This window comes from Vitis riparia, chromosome 18 (genome assembly GCF_004353265.1).
Source record: "Vitis riparia cultivar Riparia Gloire de Montpellier isolate 1030 chromosome 18, EGFV_Vit.rip_1.0, whole genome shotgun sequence".
Lineage (NCBI taxonomy): Eukaryota > Viridiplantae > Streptophyta > Magnoliopsida > Vitales > Vitaceae > Vitis > Vitis riparia.
Window position 1 is genome coordinate 20,238,460 of NC_048448.1, and position 13,145 is coordinate 20,251,604.

At 36.5% G+C, this 13,145-nt stretch overlaps 1 protein-coding gene across 1 annotated transcript; it reads right to left on the bottom strand.

The window, feature by feature from the left end:
• Positions 1-2,398: 2,398 nt before the first annotated feature.
• Positions 2,399-5,565, bottom strand: LOC117907827 (laccase-15-like). The gene is made up of 6 exons (XM_034821484.1): positions 5,277-5,565; positions 4,877-5,028; positions 4,367-4,611; positions 4,146-4,274; positions 2,853-3,830; positions 2,399-2,721 (listed from the first exon to the last, which is right to left on the bottom strand). Exons 1-6 carry the CDS (start codon positions 5,376-5,378, stop codon positions 2,591-2,593), a joined length of 1,737 nt encoding a protein of 578 aa, XP_034677375.1. The 5' UTR covers positions 5,379-5,565; the 3' UTR covers positions 2,399-2,590.
• Positions 5,566-13,145: the final 7,580 nt, after the last annotated feature.

Here is a 13,145-nt window from a genome sequence, read left to right on the forward strand (position 1 = left end):
TACATCATGGGAGAGCTAAATTATATATATCCTAAATCCAAGTCATGTTAAAATCTCTTACATTCCATCTAATAGCACAAAATCGTCAATGCAGATAAATTTACAAACTTTGTGCAGAGATAGGATAAATTTTATTTTTTTAAAAATAAAATTTATCCTATCTCTGCACAAAGTTTGAAAATTAAATATCTCTTTCTATTATTTAAAGGAATCATTGAAATGATTGCACGAAAGATTTATTCCATAGCCTAAAATAATGATATTGGCATTATATATACATGTGTGTGTATGTGTTTACTCGAATGATAGGCTGATTTTTAGCCATAATAATAATAATTGTATTATTGTATTATTGGAATTAAAAGGTTGTTGTCCTCTAATTTTGATTTGAAATACATGGGTATTTCTAACACTAAGATAGTATTTATTTTTTTGACCGAATAGAAAAAATTAAAATATCTGTTTTTTTTATTCAACTAAAAGTAACTTATTGATATCAATCACCATAACTAAAGTGAACTTATAATTAATAGGTTTAGTTTAGTTATGTTGGGTTGATATCAACAAGTTATTTTTACCTAAATAGAAAAAATTGAATATTTTAACATTTTCTATTCAATACAAAAACAAACACCATCTAAAGTTTGATAATAAAAATACTTTGACTAGAAATAAATTTCATATGAACTACTGTCAAAGACCATGCACAGGGAGTAATTTGGATCCTCACTTGCTCTTTGATTTTAATGCATTGAATTTGATGTTACCTAAAACAAAATTATATTTCGTGTCTTGTCTTATGAGTGGATAACCATTCCTTTTGTCAGATTTTGGATAAAGAACGAATATTAGAGATTGGAGTTGTAAGAAATTAGGTGATACTAATTTTAAATATGTAACAAAGTTCTATAATCACTTCAATCCATGTTTTTAAATTTTGTATTTCTTTCTAATATTAGAGAAAACTTTTTCTTTCTTTCTTATAAATTTCAATTGGGAATGATTTAAAAATAAATAAATAAAAAACCTTCTAAATATTAAAAAATAACACTTTCTTATAAAAATTAATTAGGTGGATAGTAAGGTCAAATTCGGTACAGCTTCATATTTTTTCCTTTAAATGAAAATCAAAATCAAAATTAAAGTAATAATCTTTAAGGGGTAATATTGATATTGTAAAAGTTTTATTAAATATGAAAGAACTTTTATAATAAACAAAAATAGAATCATAAAATTCTTATAAGAAATAACATTTTTATGACTTTTGTATGAAACCCTTTTTTTAAAGTTATAAGCTTTTTTTAAAAAAAAATAATTAAGACTTTTATTTAACTCTTAAAAGTCAATCCAAATAAAATTTAAATATACATATATATATATATATATATATATATATATATATATATATATATATATATATATATATATATTTGAAAATCACTTTCAAAAATCCCAAAAATCACTTAAAAATAATTTCTAACTTCATTGGCTTGGACTTGGAGAGTTTGGTCAATTGTAGTAGCTTAGTTAATTGTTAAGTTTATTTTCTCTAAACCATAAATTCAAATGATCAAGCGTTTGAATCAATTTTTTACTTGTTATTTAAATTTAAGAAGAAAGGGTTTACTATGATGTAAAATAAAAAAAAAAAAAAAAATGAGGGTTGAAAAGTAATTAAATCACTAAAAATAGACTTGGAGTTCCTTCGGTGCAAGGTTGGACTCAATTTGTCCCCATGCAATGGAAATGGATGATTTTTATTTTTTTTTTCATTTTTTTCCTTTTCCTTTATTTTGCTGTAGATCATGTGATATTGTTACTAAAATAGGAGGTAAAAATATAAATTATATATTAATTATTTTAAATTTAGAAAAAAGTGCTTATTTTAATTTGAAATAAATAAATAGAAAAGAACTTATTTTATCTCAATTGTGTAAGACTTCATAAAAAATTTATTATTTTCAAAATATTTTGAGATGTAAAAGTAAAAATTAAACAAAGCATTTCATGACCTTTTTAAATCATAGTCTAATTTTAAAATATTCAAATAATTCAATTACTCTAAACTATATCATTTATAATTTTTAAAATTATTAATATGATACCTAACCTTCTACGGAATTGGAATAAAATATGGATAAGTAAAAAAAGTCAAATGAAAGATAATTTCAAACTTTTCTAATACAACATGATATCTTATCATGTTGAATAAAATTGGAATGGCCAAAAGTTGTCAAATCAAGATATAATGGTCTATTTAATGAGTTGCTCATATTGGAATATGGCATTGGGAGGCTTCTTAGCATTGTATTAACGTTGAAATAGGAACACAACATCAATTTATCTTTTCATAATCAAAGACTTCCATGGCAAATTCCACCATAGCATATCTCAAAGGTTATTCTATAACATTATCTTTATAGACTTTTAACAATCCAAGAAATTGACAAATTATATAATAATCCCAAACAATATTCTACAACTTTACATTATTCTTGTTACTTTAATACTTAGTCAACAATTTTCTTAAACAGAAAGTTGAATAATGCAAACATTCAATGAAAATATACCATGTTAATTCTTTGCAGCTTCAACATGGTGGCATGTCAGATGGCGGAGGCAAGATTTCAGCTTCTGGGTGTTTACCATTTTTCACTATGAACGCAGTTTCCATGCCCCAAGTTAGATGGCGTTCTACATGGCAATGCATGAACCACACTCCTGCAACAGAGAAAATATACCAACATTACACCTAACTTATTGAAATATTAAGAAAAATTATTTCCTTGGTATGCGAGTTGGGAATTTCAAGGGTTTTTTTTTCTAAATTCACATGAGTGCTTGCAACATACCAGGGTTGGATGCCTCGAATCTGATTGCAGCCCAACCTTTCGTAGGAACAGAGATGGTACTCTGAAGGGGAGGATCCACCAGATTGTAGCGCAATGGGTCCCTATTTTTATCGAAATTCCCAAATCCCCATCCAACAACATAGAAACTATATCCATGAAGATGCATGGGGTGGGTTGTCCCTGAAATCAAGCTTGTCCCTTGAAAAACAATCTCCACTGTGGAGTTATACTCGAGCACCCTTACTTCTGTTCTATTTTCCGGCGTTTGATACTCTAAGGGAAGAATATCAGTGGTAAAATTGTACACCAGTGGTGGAACGCTAGGAAATTTATCTCCATATACACCATTGATGTTATAATAGTAAGCTTGCAGTATGTCAATTGTAGGGGATTGGAAACTTATGTTGTTTATACTTGCGGCAAACCGCGTCCCATTGGGTCCTCCACATGAATTATTGGGGCATAGGAACGAGTTCATAGAAACAGTGTAAATTAGTTTAGTGCTCGGGCTCAGTGGGACATTGCAAGGATGTTCCGCATCTGCTAAGCTTTGGAGGCCGGCCATAACCTGAACTGATGCATTTGCGTCATTGTATGCAGGAAAATCAGGCAAGGAGGGAGGTGAAGATGGAGTGTAGTATCCCCTGTACTGTACAATAGCTGTGGTGGTTGTGTTATCAAAAGCATTAGGAGCTGCCAGAGCTGCCAAAGCATTAGAAGTTGTCGGGGCACTAGAATAAGTTTTAGCTGCCATGTAATAGTGATCTGGGTGTTGGTTAGCTTCTAGTAAGACATCGTAGGTTTGGCCAGGATATATTGTGATATAATCTAATGTCAATGGTTTCGTGTAGCTACCATCTGTTCCAACCACTGTCATTTTATGCTTGGCAATGGAGAAGAAGAGAGCCTCGTTCAAGGCAGCATTAATTATGCGAAGTAGATAGGTCTTTCCATGATCCACCGTTAGCTTGAATGTGCCTACAATTAGAAAGAGAAAGTTTTATACTTGTGACTAGCAAAAAGAAAAAGAAAAACTTTCCATGAGGATCCACCAATTATGAAGTGATTGATTGATTAAGGGTGTAAATTTGGCTCCATAGTTCAAAATTATATTTGGACTAGCCTTTTCTTTTATGTTAAATCATGGCTCTACCATCCTCATAGCTATATTCCTCTTTTTTTATCATTAAGCTTTAAATATGTTGATGTTAATAAGAAAAAGTAATATAGTCAAAATACAAGAAAATGAAATCGTGTACAATTTTAAAATGGGAAGTTAAACTTAATTTGTACCTAATTTTGAGCATGGCAATAGATCACCAGGTTGTCCATTTATCAATAAAGAATCAGAGACATTGGGGTCAGCTCCAGTTGCAAGTGCTTCATCTCGAACCACATTCACATCACTCTTCCACCATTGTCCTGCATTTCAATAACTCCAATAATTTTAGATTTTGATTTGTTGGTTAATTCATGATATGTAAATTAACCTTTAAAAGTAACAACACTTATACCTAATATGATGGGAACTTCTGCATTAGGTTTGGGAAAAGGATACTTGGTTCCATTCTTGGGATAAATGATTATAGCTCCATGAACGGTGGCTCGGGTCCAATCACTGTGAGCATGCCACCATAGAGTGCCTTCCTCAAAGGAAAGGATAATCTTTTGGCTAAATTTTGACCCTGGTTGAATTGGGCATTGTGTGATATACTCGGGACCATCTGTCCATGGATATCTAGGCATGCTCACCCCATGCCTGCCAAACAATAACTATACATTAAAACTAGTACTAATTTTTGGACTAACAAAAGATGGCATGAAACAACATATTGTCATAGTAACAAGAGGCATCAACTGTACATATTTCAATGGAATTGAAACAAATAACCATAAAGTATTGTTTAAATTTGACTTTATTAGCAAAGCAATATATTGTAGCCCCCTCTTAGAAATAAAAGAACGTATGTCACATAGGCATGCTGTCAATTGCTATCGTTTTTTGAGATACCCACAAGACCTACCAGTGAATGGTGATGTTTTCTTTTCCTTTGTTATAAACGTCAACAATGATCGTCTCTCCTTTCTTAGCATATATAGTTGGTCCTGGAAATTGTCCATTTACTGTTAAGATGTTCTTGGAGCTACAAAGCCTTGTATATGAAGCTTCCCTCACCTGCAACCAATTAAAAGTTAACCATGCAACCTCATCCCTGAAGACATATTACATGCATGAATAGTTGCATCGATCCATTCATGCAAGTGTATAACCAATTAGAAATTGATAGCATGCATGAATGACTCAATGACACAGGGTACCCAAGACCCCATGGGGGTCATACGGTGGAAAATGAGAGTAATACTACTCCCTAAATATTACGATCATAAGGTGGCGTTAAGGCTAGAATCATATATAGTATTTACCACAAAAGTAAGCCGACGGGTTGAAGCTTGGCAATAGATGCCACCACCAAAAAGTAGAAACGCTAAAATTTGCAAGAGGAAAACCTTCATGATCAGCCACATCTTCTTTGGAAGAAAAGCTTCTCTTGACCTAAACTCAACTCCTTCAATTTTCTTACTATTTCTAATAGCATGACTTATCTGCTCTTTGACATGAATAGATGAATTCTTAAAGGTATTTATAGAGGCTGGAGAGAACCAAAACTAGAATTGGTGAAAGCTGAACAGCAACTTTTATGGCTGCTGTCACCTTCTGTGGGCACCCAACAGCCGGTTTCTCCCGAACTTTTTCTGTATTTCTTTAATATGTAATTCATAATATATTCAAGACGATTCTCCTGGGGTTCAACAATTTCTCGTCACGTATCAATATAAGATAAAGTAATTTTGAATGTGTATTGGTTTTGAATGTTCTTCCAGGGACCAGTTCAATGAGCAGGACCACTATAATTATGATATTTGATCACTTACCAAATTTTAAATAAACCAAATGCCTGAAAATTAATTTCTTACAACTCAGCTTCAATCAGTTGCGTATGGTGGAATACAAGTTTGACTTTGAGAATTGACCAAGAAATAAATTTAAAATATATGTAGAATATTTTTAAAACTTTGACCTCGCATAATAATTTATAGATTTAAATTTAACAATAATAATAATAATAATAAATAATTATAGATTTAAAAAAAAAATCAAGATTAAATAATTTGTATCTATGTGTCATTTCTATGTTGGACTTTGGGGCTTAATGTGTAAGATGATCGTACTATTAGTGGACCTTTGTCCCCAATATGCTAAAATAAATGTGAAATCTGGCCAATATTGATTTTTGGTAATAGGATGAGAGTTTAGAGGAGGTTGGAATGGATGGGAGGAGTTCCTAGTATTTCTAAAATATATGGTCTTATTTTGAAATTGTGAGTGTTGATGAGTCAATCTGGCCAATATTATTATTTTGATCTAATAATATTATTTATGTGAGAAGGTGAAGTGAAGTGGATAGAATCAATCCATCCCAAAGCACTACCCTTTAGGCATCCAATTTTAAGGCTGTCTCAAATAAAGAGTATCTGTAGTTAAACGACACAAAACCATGAAGATACCTTGGCAACGATCTACCTCAAGTATGATAAACTAACAGACTTGACCCTCAAGAGAAGATATTACCAACTTTTGGCTTCTAATGAACGAAGGTTGTTATCCCATGTGCCAACCTGTGAAAAAGTGTGACTCATGATAGAATACACTAGCTGTATAAACCCTAAGTTGCATGACAAAAAGGGGTCCTCCTACTCAATCTTATCACGCTCTGCATCTACCAAATTGCAAAAATCCCTCTTTATCTCCAACATGTGCTCCATGATTAAAAATAAAATAAAATAAAATTGTTATATGCAAGCATCCTCCCCAATTAATTTACTATCATAATAGTCAACCAACATCACATCTATGAATCACTCTATTTTGATGGCATAAAAATTTTGACCAGAAAATAGGAAAAAATTCAAGAGGGGACTTTGTCCTAGAAAGAAGAATTATTTTCTCATCGCATGAAAGTCTAAGATTCACACTATTTATTTTTTATAATAGTTTTTTAGTAGTTTTAAAGCTTTCAAAAACTTCTCCCTTATTTTTATTTATTAGGTTGGCTTAGTTCACTTGGGTACTCAAACGCAAACCCAATTAATAATTATTTATTAAATCGGGTCAATCCTGACATTCAAATTAAACTCCAATAAAATAAATAAATAATTATTTATGGAATTAGTCAATCCAAACATTCAAATCCAACTCCAATAAAATAAATAAATATCTTTGTTCAAATTTTAAAATTAGAAACCATATTTAGATAAACTGTTACACGTGTTAATATTATTGCATCATTCATTCCTTTTTTTCTTTTTTCTTTTTCTTTTTAGTTTTTATATGGTCTTATTATATGCATTACAACAAGTATATATTTTCCATAAATTAATTTCTAATTGAAAGAAGAATCCAATACCCCAAAAACTTAATCCGTCTTAGAGGAAAGCATTGGCACGAGCAAGCATATCAAAGGATTCCTCCACAAGATTGATTCACAAAGTGTGAGTAAGGGCCTAAATGAAATTATCTTTTTTTTTTATACAGATGTTTGTTGAACTCTTCATGATCCTTATCCCACTAATAGAAAAATGAAATATAACAGCTGAATTGAATACCCATATCACGCTCTCGCAAATCCAGACCAAAAAAAGCATTTACATTTGGAAATCCATAAAATAAACTTGAAGTTTAAACATTTCTCCATTCCCAGTCAAATCAAACCTAGTCCTTGTTCTGGGTCCGTTCCTATGGATTTGTAAAAGTTGGTGAGCACCTCACAACATTCAATGAACGATTAAAGAAATGAGCATGGATGTAAGAAGCTACTGGGTCTACCTGCCATAACCTCGATAAGACATAGTGCATAGATAAATTGCATGCACCAACAAATAAATATTGGTTTCCTTTGAAACTAGTTTTGAGGTCTCTGTTTTAGCAATATATGTAATATATGCTCCCATATGAATCTCTACATTTGGAATTTTTTTCTTTCTTCTTGCACTACAGCCGTATTCCGAGTCTCCGTTGTGGTATCATGTCACTATAGCACTAAATCTTTTTTATTGTACAATACAAGAAAATGTAAAATGTTAATGAAATGATCAAATTTTCATGGTACTCTAGAATGGATGTTATATTTGCAAATAGAACGTTGTGGTTAGGATGATAATTTGGTTTCAATTTGGAGATCTTACATGGCATGCCTGATAAGCCCAGAAGATCCTGTCGGACCCCGAGGCCTAACTCACGCTATATGGACTGATGTCCATGTTCAGAAGCCAAGCCCATTTTTCCTACTTCAGCATCATTTCCTTTTATTTTATTTGCTGGTTTAATATTTGCTGGTTTACTTTTGTTTTAGGGCAGTTATTAGCACGACTGCAATTCATGGGTAGTGGGTGAATGAGTCTCCTACAGACTCGGACACCATTAGCTTCATTTCAGTTGTTTCTTTGATGTATAACTTTGGAAAGAAGAGAATGGGAAAGGGGGATCAGAAGTTAATGAATTTGTTTTTCATTCTCACCCAAAGAGAATACTTTCTTTGTGTTTGTTGTGCTTGTACTGATTGGGACCTATCATTGGTATCAGAGCAGGTTCATGACGACAAACAAGGAACGGATCGAGCTTCTAGAGGAGAAGCTTGGAGGAGTTCAAGAAGGAATGCAGCGAATGGAGGTGGGAATCACCGACAAGATCCAACGACTAGAAGAAACTATGGCAAAACTATTTGAAGCATTCCTCTCAAGCAGAGGATCACCTAGCCATAATAATTATCAGCAAGAAGGATCCCACCAAACCAACTGAGATACCGGCGAAAACATCCGGCCATTTTCTTCCAAGATTGCAAATTGGAATTTCCAAGATTTTCTGGAGATGACCCGACGGAATGGCTTAATCGTGTGGACCAGTTCTTCGAGTTTCAAGAGATAGCCGCTGATCAAAAGGTGCGTCTAGCTTCGTTCCACCTCGAAGGTGAGGTGAATCAATGGTGGCAGTGGTTTCGAAAAGCATTTGCTGAAAGACAGGGGAGTATCTCATGGGAAGCCTTCGAAGATGAAGTAAGGGCTCGTTTTGGACCCCCTGATTCTGAAGACTTCGACGAAGCGCTATCCCGAGTGAGACAGACGGGAACATTGCGAGACTATCAATGGGAATTTGAACGGCTTGGGAATCGAGTTCGTGGATGGACCCAAAAGGCTCTTGTGGGTACGTTCATGGGAGGCTTGAAACCAGAGGTAGCTGATGGAATAAGAATGTTCAAGCCTCAATCTGTGAAAAAGGCAATTAGCTTGGCGAAAATGAGGGACGATCAGCTTGCGAGACAGAGGCGATTCGCACGGCCAAGTGCCTTACGAGCTTTTGTTCCTGTAAGTAACACCAATCCTCCCAAGGGTTCCACACAAGTGGCAATCAAAAGGCTGTCATGGGATGAGATGTAGAAACGTAGAGCTCAAGGATTATGCTTCAACTGCAATGAAAGGTTCACCCCTGGACACAAGTGTCAAGCACCACAGTTGATGCTCCTAGAGGGCTGTATACTGGAAGATGAAACACCAGAGGAAATGGGAGGGGTAAACACGACAAGGGAAATATCCGAGATTGAGGAAGATGACAACGGAAAGGAGCCCGAGATCACTCTACATGCACTAACTGGATGGATTGTACCGAGAACAATGCGAATTAAGGCAATTATTGGAGCGCATGAGGTAGTTGCCTTAATCGATAGTGGATCTACTCATAATTTCATCAGTGATCGAGTAGCCGAAACGCTTCGTTTGCCCGTGAAGCCCACAACACCGTTTACTGTCTGAGTTGCCAATGGGGAAAGATTATCTTGTAAAGGGAAATATGAGAAGCTCACGGTTAATTTATAAGGTAATGAGTTCCACCTCGACTTATTTTCTGTGCCCTTAAATGGTTTGGATATGGTGCTAGGCATTCAGTGGTTAGAGACGTTGGGTTCAGTAGTTTGTGATTGGAAAAAGCGAACCATGGACTTCATCTGGGAGCAACAACCTAAGAAACTCCAGGGAATTGAAATTCCACCGATCCAAGACACTACATTGCAGGGCTTCACTAAGGACTTTCAACAACGACAAGCTGTGTTTGCTTTATATTTTCAGCTCGAAGGACAGCAGAACAATGAGGAACTCTCATCAGATATGTAGGCATTGCTGGAGGAATATTCAGATGTCTTTGTTGTGCCTACCAGCTTACCACCAGCATGCGAAATTGATCACAAAATGCCACTCAAAGACGGAACCGAAGCTATTAATGTGAGGCCATATAGGTACGCATATTTCCAAAAAACTGAGATTGAAAATCAGGTTCAAGACATGCTCAATGCAGGGTTGATTCGACCAAGCACTAACCTCTTTTCTTCTCCAGTACTGCTAGTGAAGAAAAAAGATGGCACATGGAGATTCTGCACAGACTACTGAGCATTAAACGCTGCCACCGTAAAGGATCGTTTCCCAATTCCAACAGTAGATGATATGCTTGATGAGTTACACGGAGCTGCATTTTTTACTAAGTTGGATCTCAAGGCAGGATACCACCAAATACGAGTTAGCACCCCTGATATTCCTAAAACTGCTTTCCGCACTCACAATGGCCATTATGAGTACTTGGTTATGCCATTTGGGCTATGCAACGCACCATCTACATTCCAAGCAATAATGAACTCGATTTTTCGACCGTATTTGCAGAAGTTCATCTTGGTGTTTTTTTATGACATTTTAATTTACAGTTCGACATGGGAGCAACACTTGGAGCATGTCCAACTTACATTAGCCATCCTTCGACAACACCAATTATACGTCAAGATGAGCAAATGTGCATTCGGCAAACAAGAGCTAGAGTATTTGGGCCACATAATTACACATCGTGGAGTCAAAGTTGATGAAAAGAAAATTGAAGCAATGGTTGCTTGGCCAAGACCCTCCAACATTACCGAGCTTCGTGGATTCTTAGGCCTCACCGGCTACTACCGCAAGTTTGTTCAAGGGTATGGATTAATAGCTCGACCATTAACTAACCTCCTCAAAAAAGGGAAGTTTCAATGGAATGACGAAGCGGAAGCGGCTTTCTTAGCTTTGAAACAAGCCATGACATCCACCCCCACACTAGCCATGCCAAACTTTACCGAACCTTTCACCATTGAAACGGATGCATCGAGAAACGGAATTGGCGCTGTTCTAACTCAACGGAATAGACCAATTGCCTATATGAGTCGAGCCTTGGGAATCACTAAGCAAACTTGGTCAATCTATGCAAAGGAAATGCTAGCCATCGTGGAAGCAATACGATTGTGGAGACCATATTTACTTGGCCGTAAATTCTACATCAAAACTGATCAACGAAGCCTCAAATTTTTCTTAGATCAGCGTGTTGCAACTCCGGAGCAGCAAAAATGGGTGGCCAAATTACTGGGGTACGATTATGAAATCATCTTTCGACTGAGTCGTGAAAACTCTGCTGCAGATGTTTTATCTAGGCGGCAAGAAAGCCCATTATTGGCTGCTCTTCATTTTTCGGAAGCAGATATTTGGAAGCAGATCCGCGAGGCCTCTAAATCAGATTCCTATGTGCAGCTTTTGGGAAAAAAGGCGGGTGATCCTCCTCATGGCAACTTGACTTGGCGTGATGGTTTGCTGCTTTACAAAGGGAAGGTTGTGGTGCCTGCTGATCACTCCTTAAGGGCTAAATTGTTGTATGAAGTTCACGATTCTAAAGTTGGAAGGCACTCAGGGATCCTTCGAACTTATAGAAGATTGCAGCAACAATTTTATTGGCCAAAGAGGCATAAAGCTGTTCAAGAGTATGTCCAGAAATGTGAGGTATGTCAACGCATTAAACCAGAGACCAAGGCACCGGCGGAATTATTACAGCCCTTACCCATTCCTGCACAGGTTTGGGAGGACATCACTCTCGACTTCATTGAAGGGCTACCCACTTCTCATGTCAAAGACACAATTCTGGTGGTCGTCGATAGGCTCAGTAAGTTTTCCCACTTTATTCCCTTAACTCACCCATTTACGACCAAAGTTGTTGCAGAAAACTTTATTAAGGGAGTTGTCAAACTCCATGGAATGCCACGCTCCATCATCAGTGATCGTGACCCAATCTTCATCAGCAAATTCTGGCAAGAATTCTTCAAACTCTCCGGCTCCAAACTCATGCTCAGTTCAGCTTACCATCCACAAACAGACAGCCAAACTAAAGTTGTTAACCGCTGTGTTGAACAATATTTGCGCTGCTTCGTTCACTAATGGCCGCGAAAATGGAGTACTTATCTCGCTTGGGCAGAGTATTGGTACAATACCACCTACCACGCCTCAACAAAAATGACACCTTACTAAGCTCTTTATGGCCGCCTTCCACCACTTATCCCAGGCTATCCGGAGGGCCTTTCCCCAGTTCATGAAGTGGATCAAACGCTCCTGCATCGTGACGAGCTGTTCCACCAACTCAAGACAAATTTAGAGATTTCCATGAACCGAATGAAGCAACAAGCCGACTCCAAGCGAAGAGATATCCAGTTCGCAGTTGGTGATCAAGTCCTATTAAAGCTCCGTCCATATCGTCAGCAAACAGTCTTCAAACGAGCTCATAAAAAATTATCCAGCCGCTACTATGGACCCTATCCTATTTTGGAGAAAATCGAAGCAGTAGCATACCGCCTGCAATTGCCACCTACAGCTCGAATTCACCCCGTGTTCCATGTCTCTTTACTTGAACCATACAATGGCACTCCAACTGTCACTCCACTTGACTTACCTCCACTTGCAGATAATGGTGTCATAACCCTTGAACCTCAACAGATACTTGATACACGATGGATTAAGTGGGGCGACACCTTCATGGAAGAAAGCTTGGTGCATTGGAAGCATCTACCCCACGAAGAAGCCACCTGGGAGTCCACGGATACTCTTTGCCACTAGTTTCCTCATCTGATGCTTGAGGACAAGCATCCTCTTCATGGGGTGGGCAATGATAAGCCCAGAAGATCCTGTCGGACCCTGAGGCCCAACTCATGCTATATGGATTGATGTCCATGTTCAGAAGCCAAGCCCATTTTTCCTACTTCAGCATCATTTCCTTTTATTTTATTTGCTGGTTTAATATTTGCTGGTTTACTTTTGTTTTAGGGCAGTTACTAGCACGACTGCAATTCATGGGTAGTGGGTGAATGAGTCTCCTATAGACTCGGACACCATTAGCTTCATTTCAGTTGTTTC

Coding starts and splice junctions, on each gene's coding strand:
- LOC117907827 (XM_034821484.1), bottom strand. CDS start 5,378: ATGTGGCTGATCATGAAGGTTTTCCTCTTGCAAATTTTAGCGTTTCTA. Junction 5,029..5,276: donor CCCGTCGGCTTACTTTTGTG/GTAAATACTATA, acceptor AATTGGTTGCAG/GTGAGGGAAGCTTCATATAC. Junction 2,722..2,852: donor ATTCGAGGCATCCAACCCTG/GTATGTTGCAAG, acceptor TCTCTGTTGCAG/GAGTGTGGTTCATGCATTGC.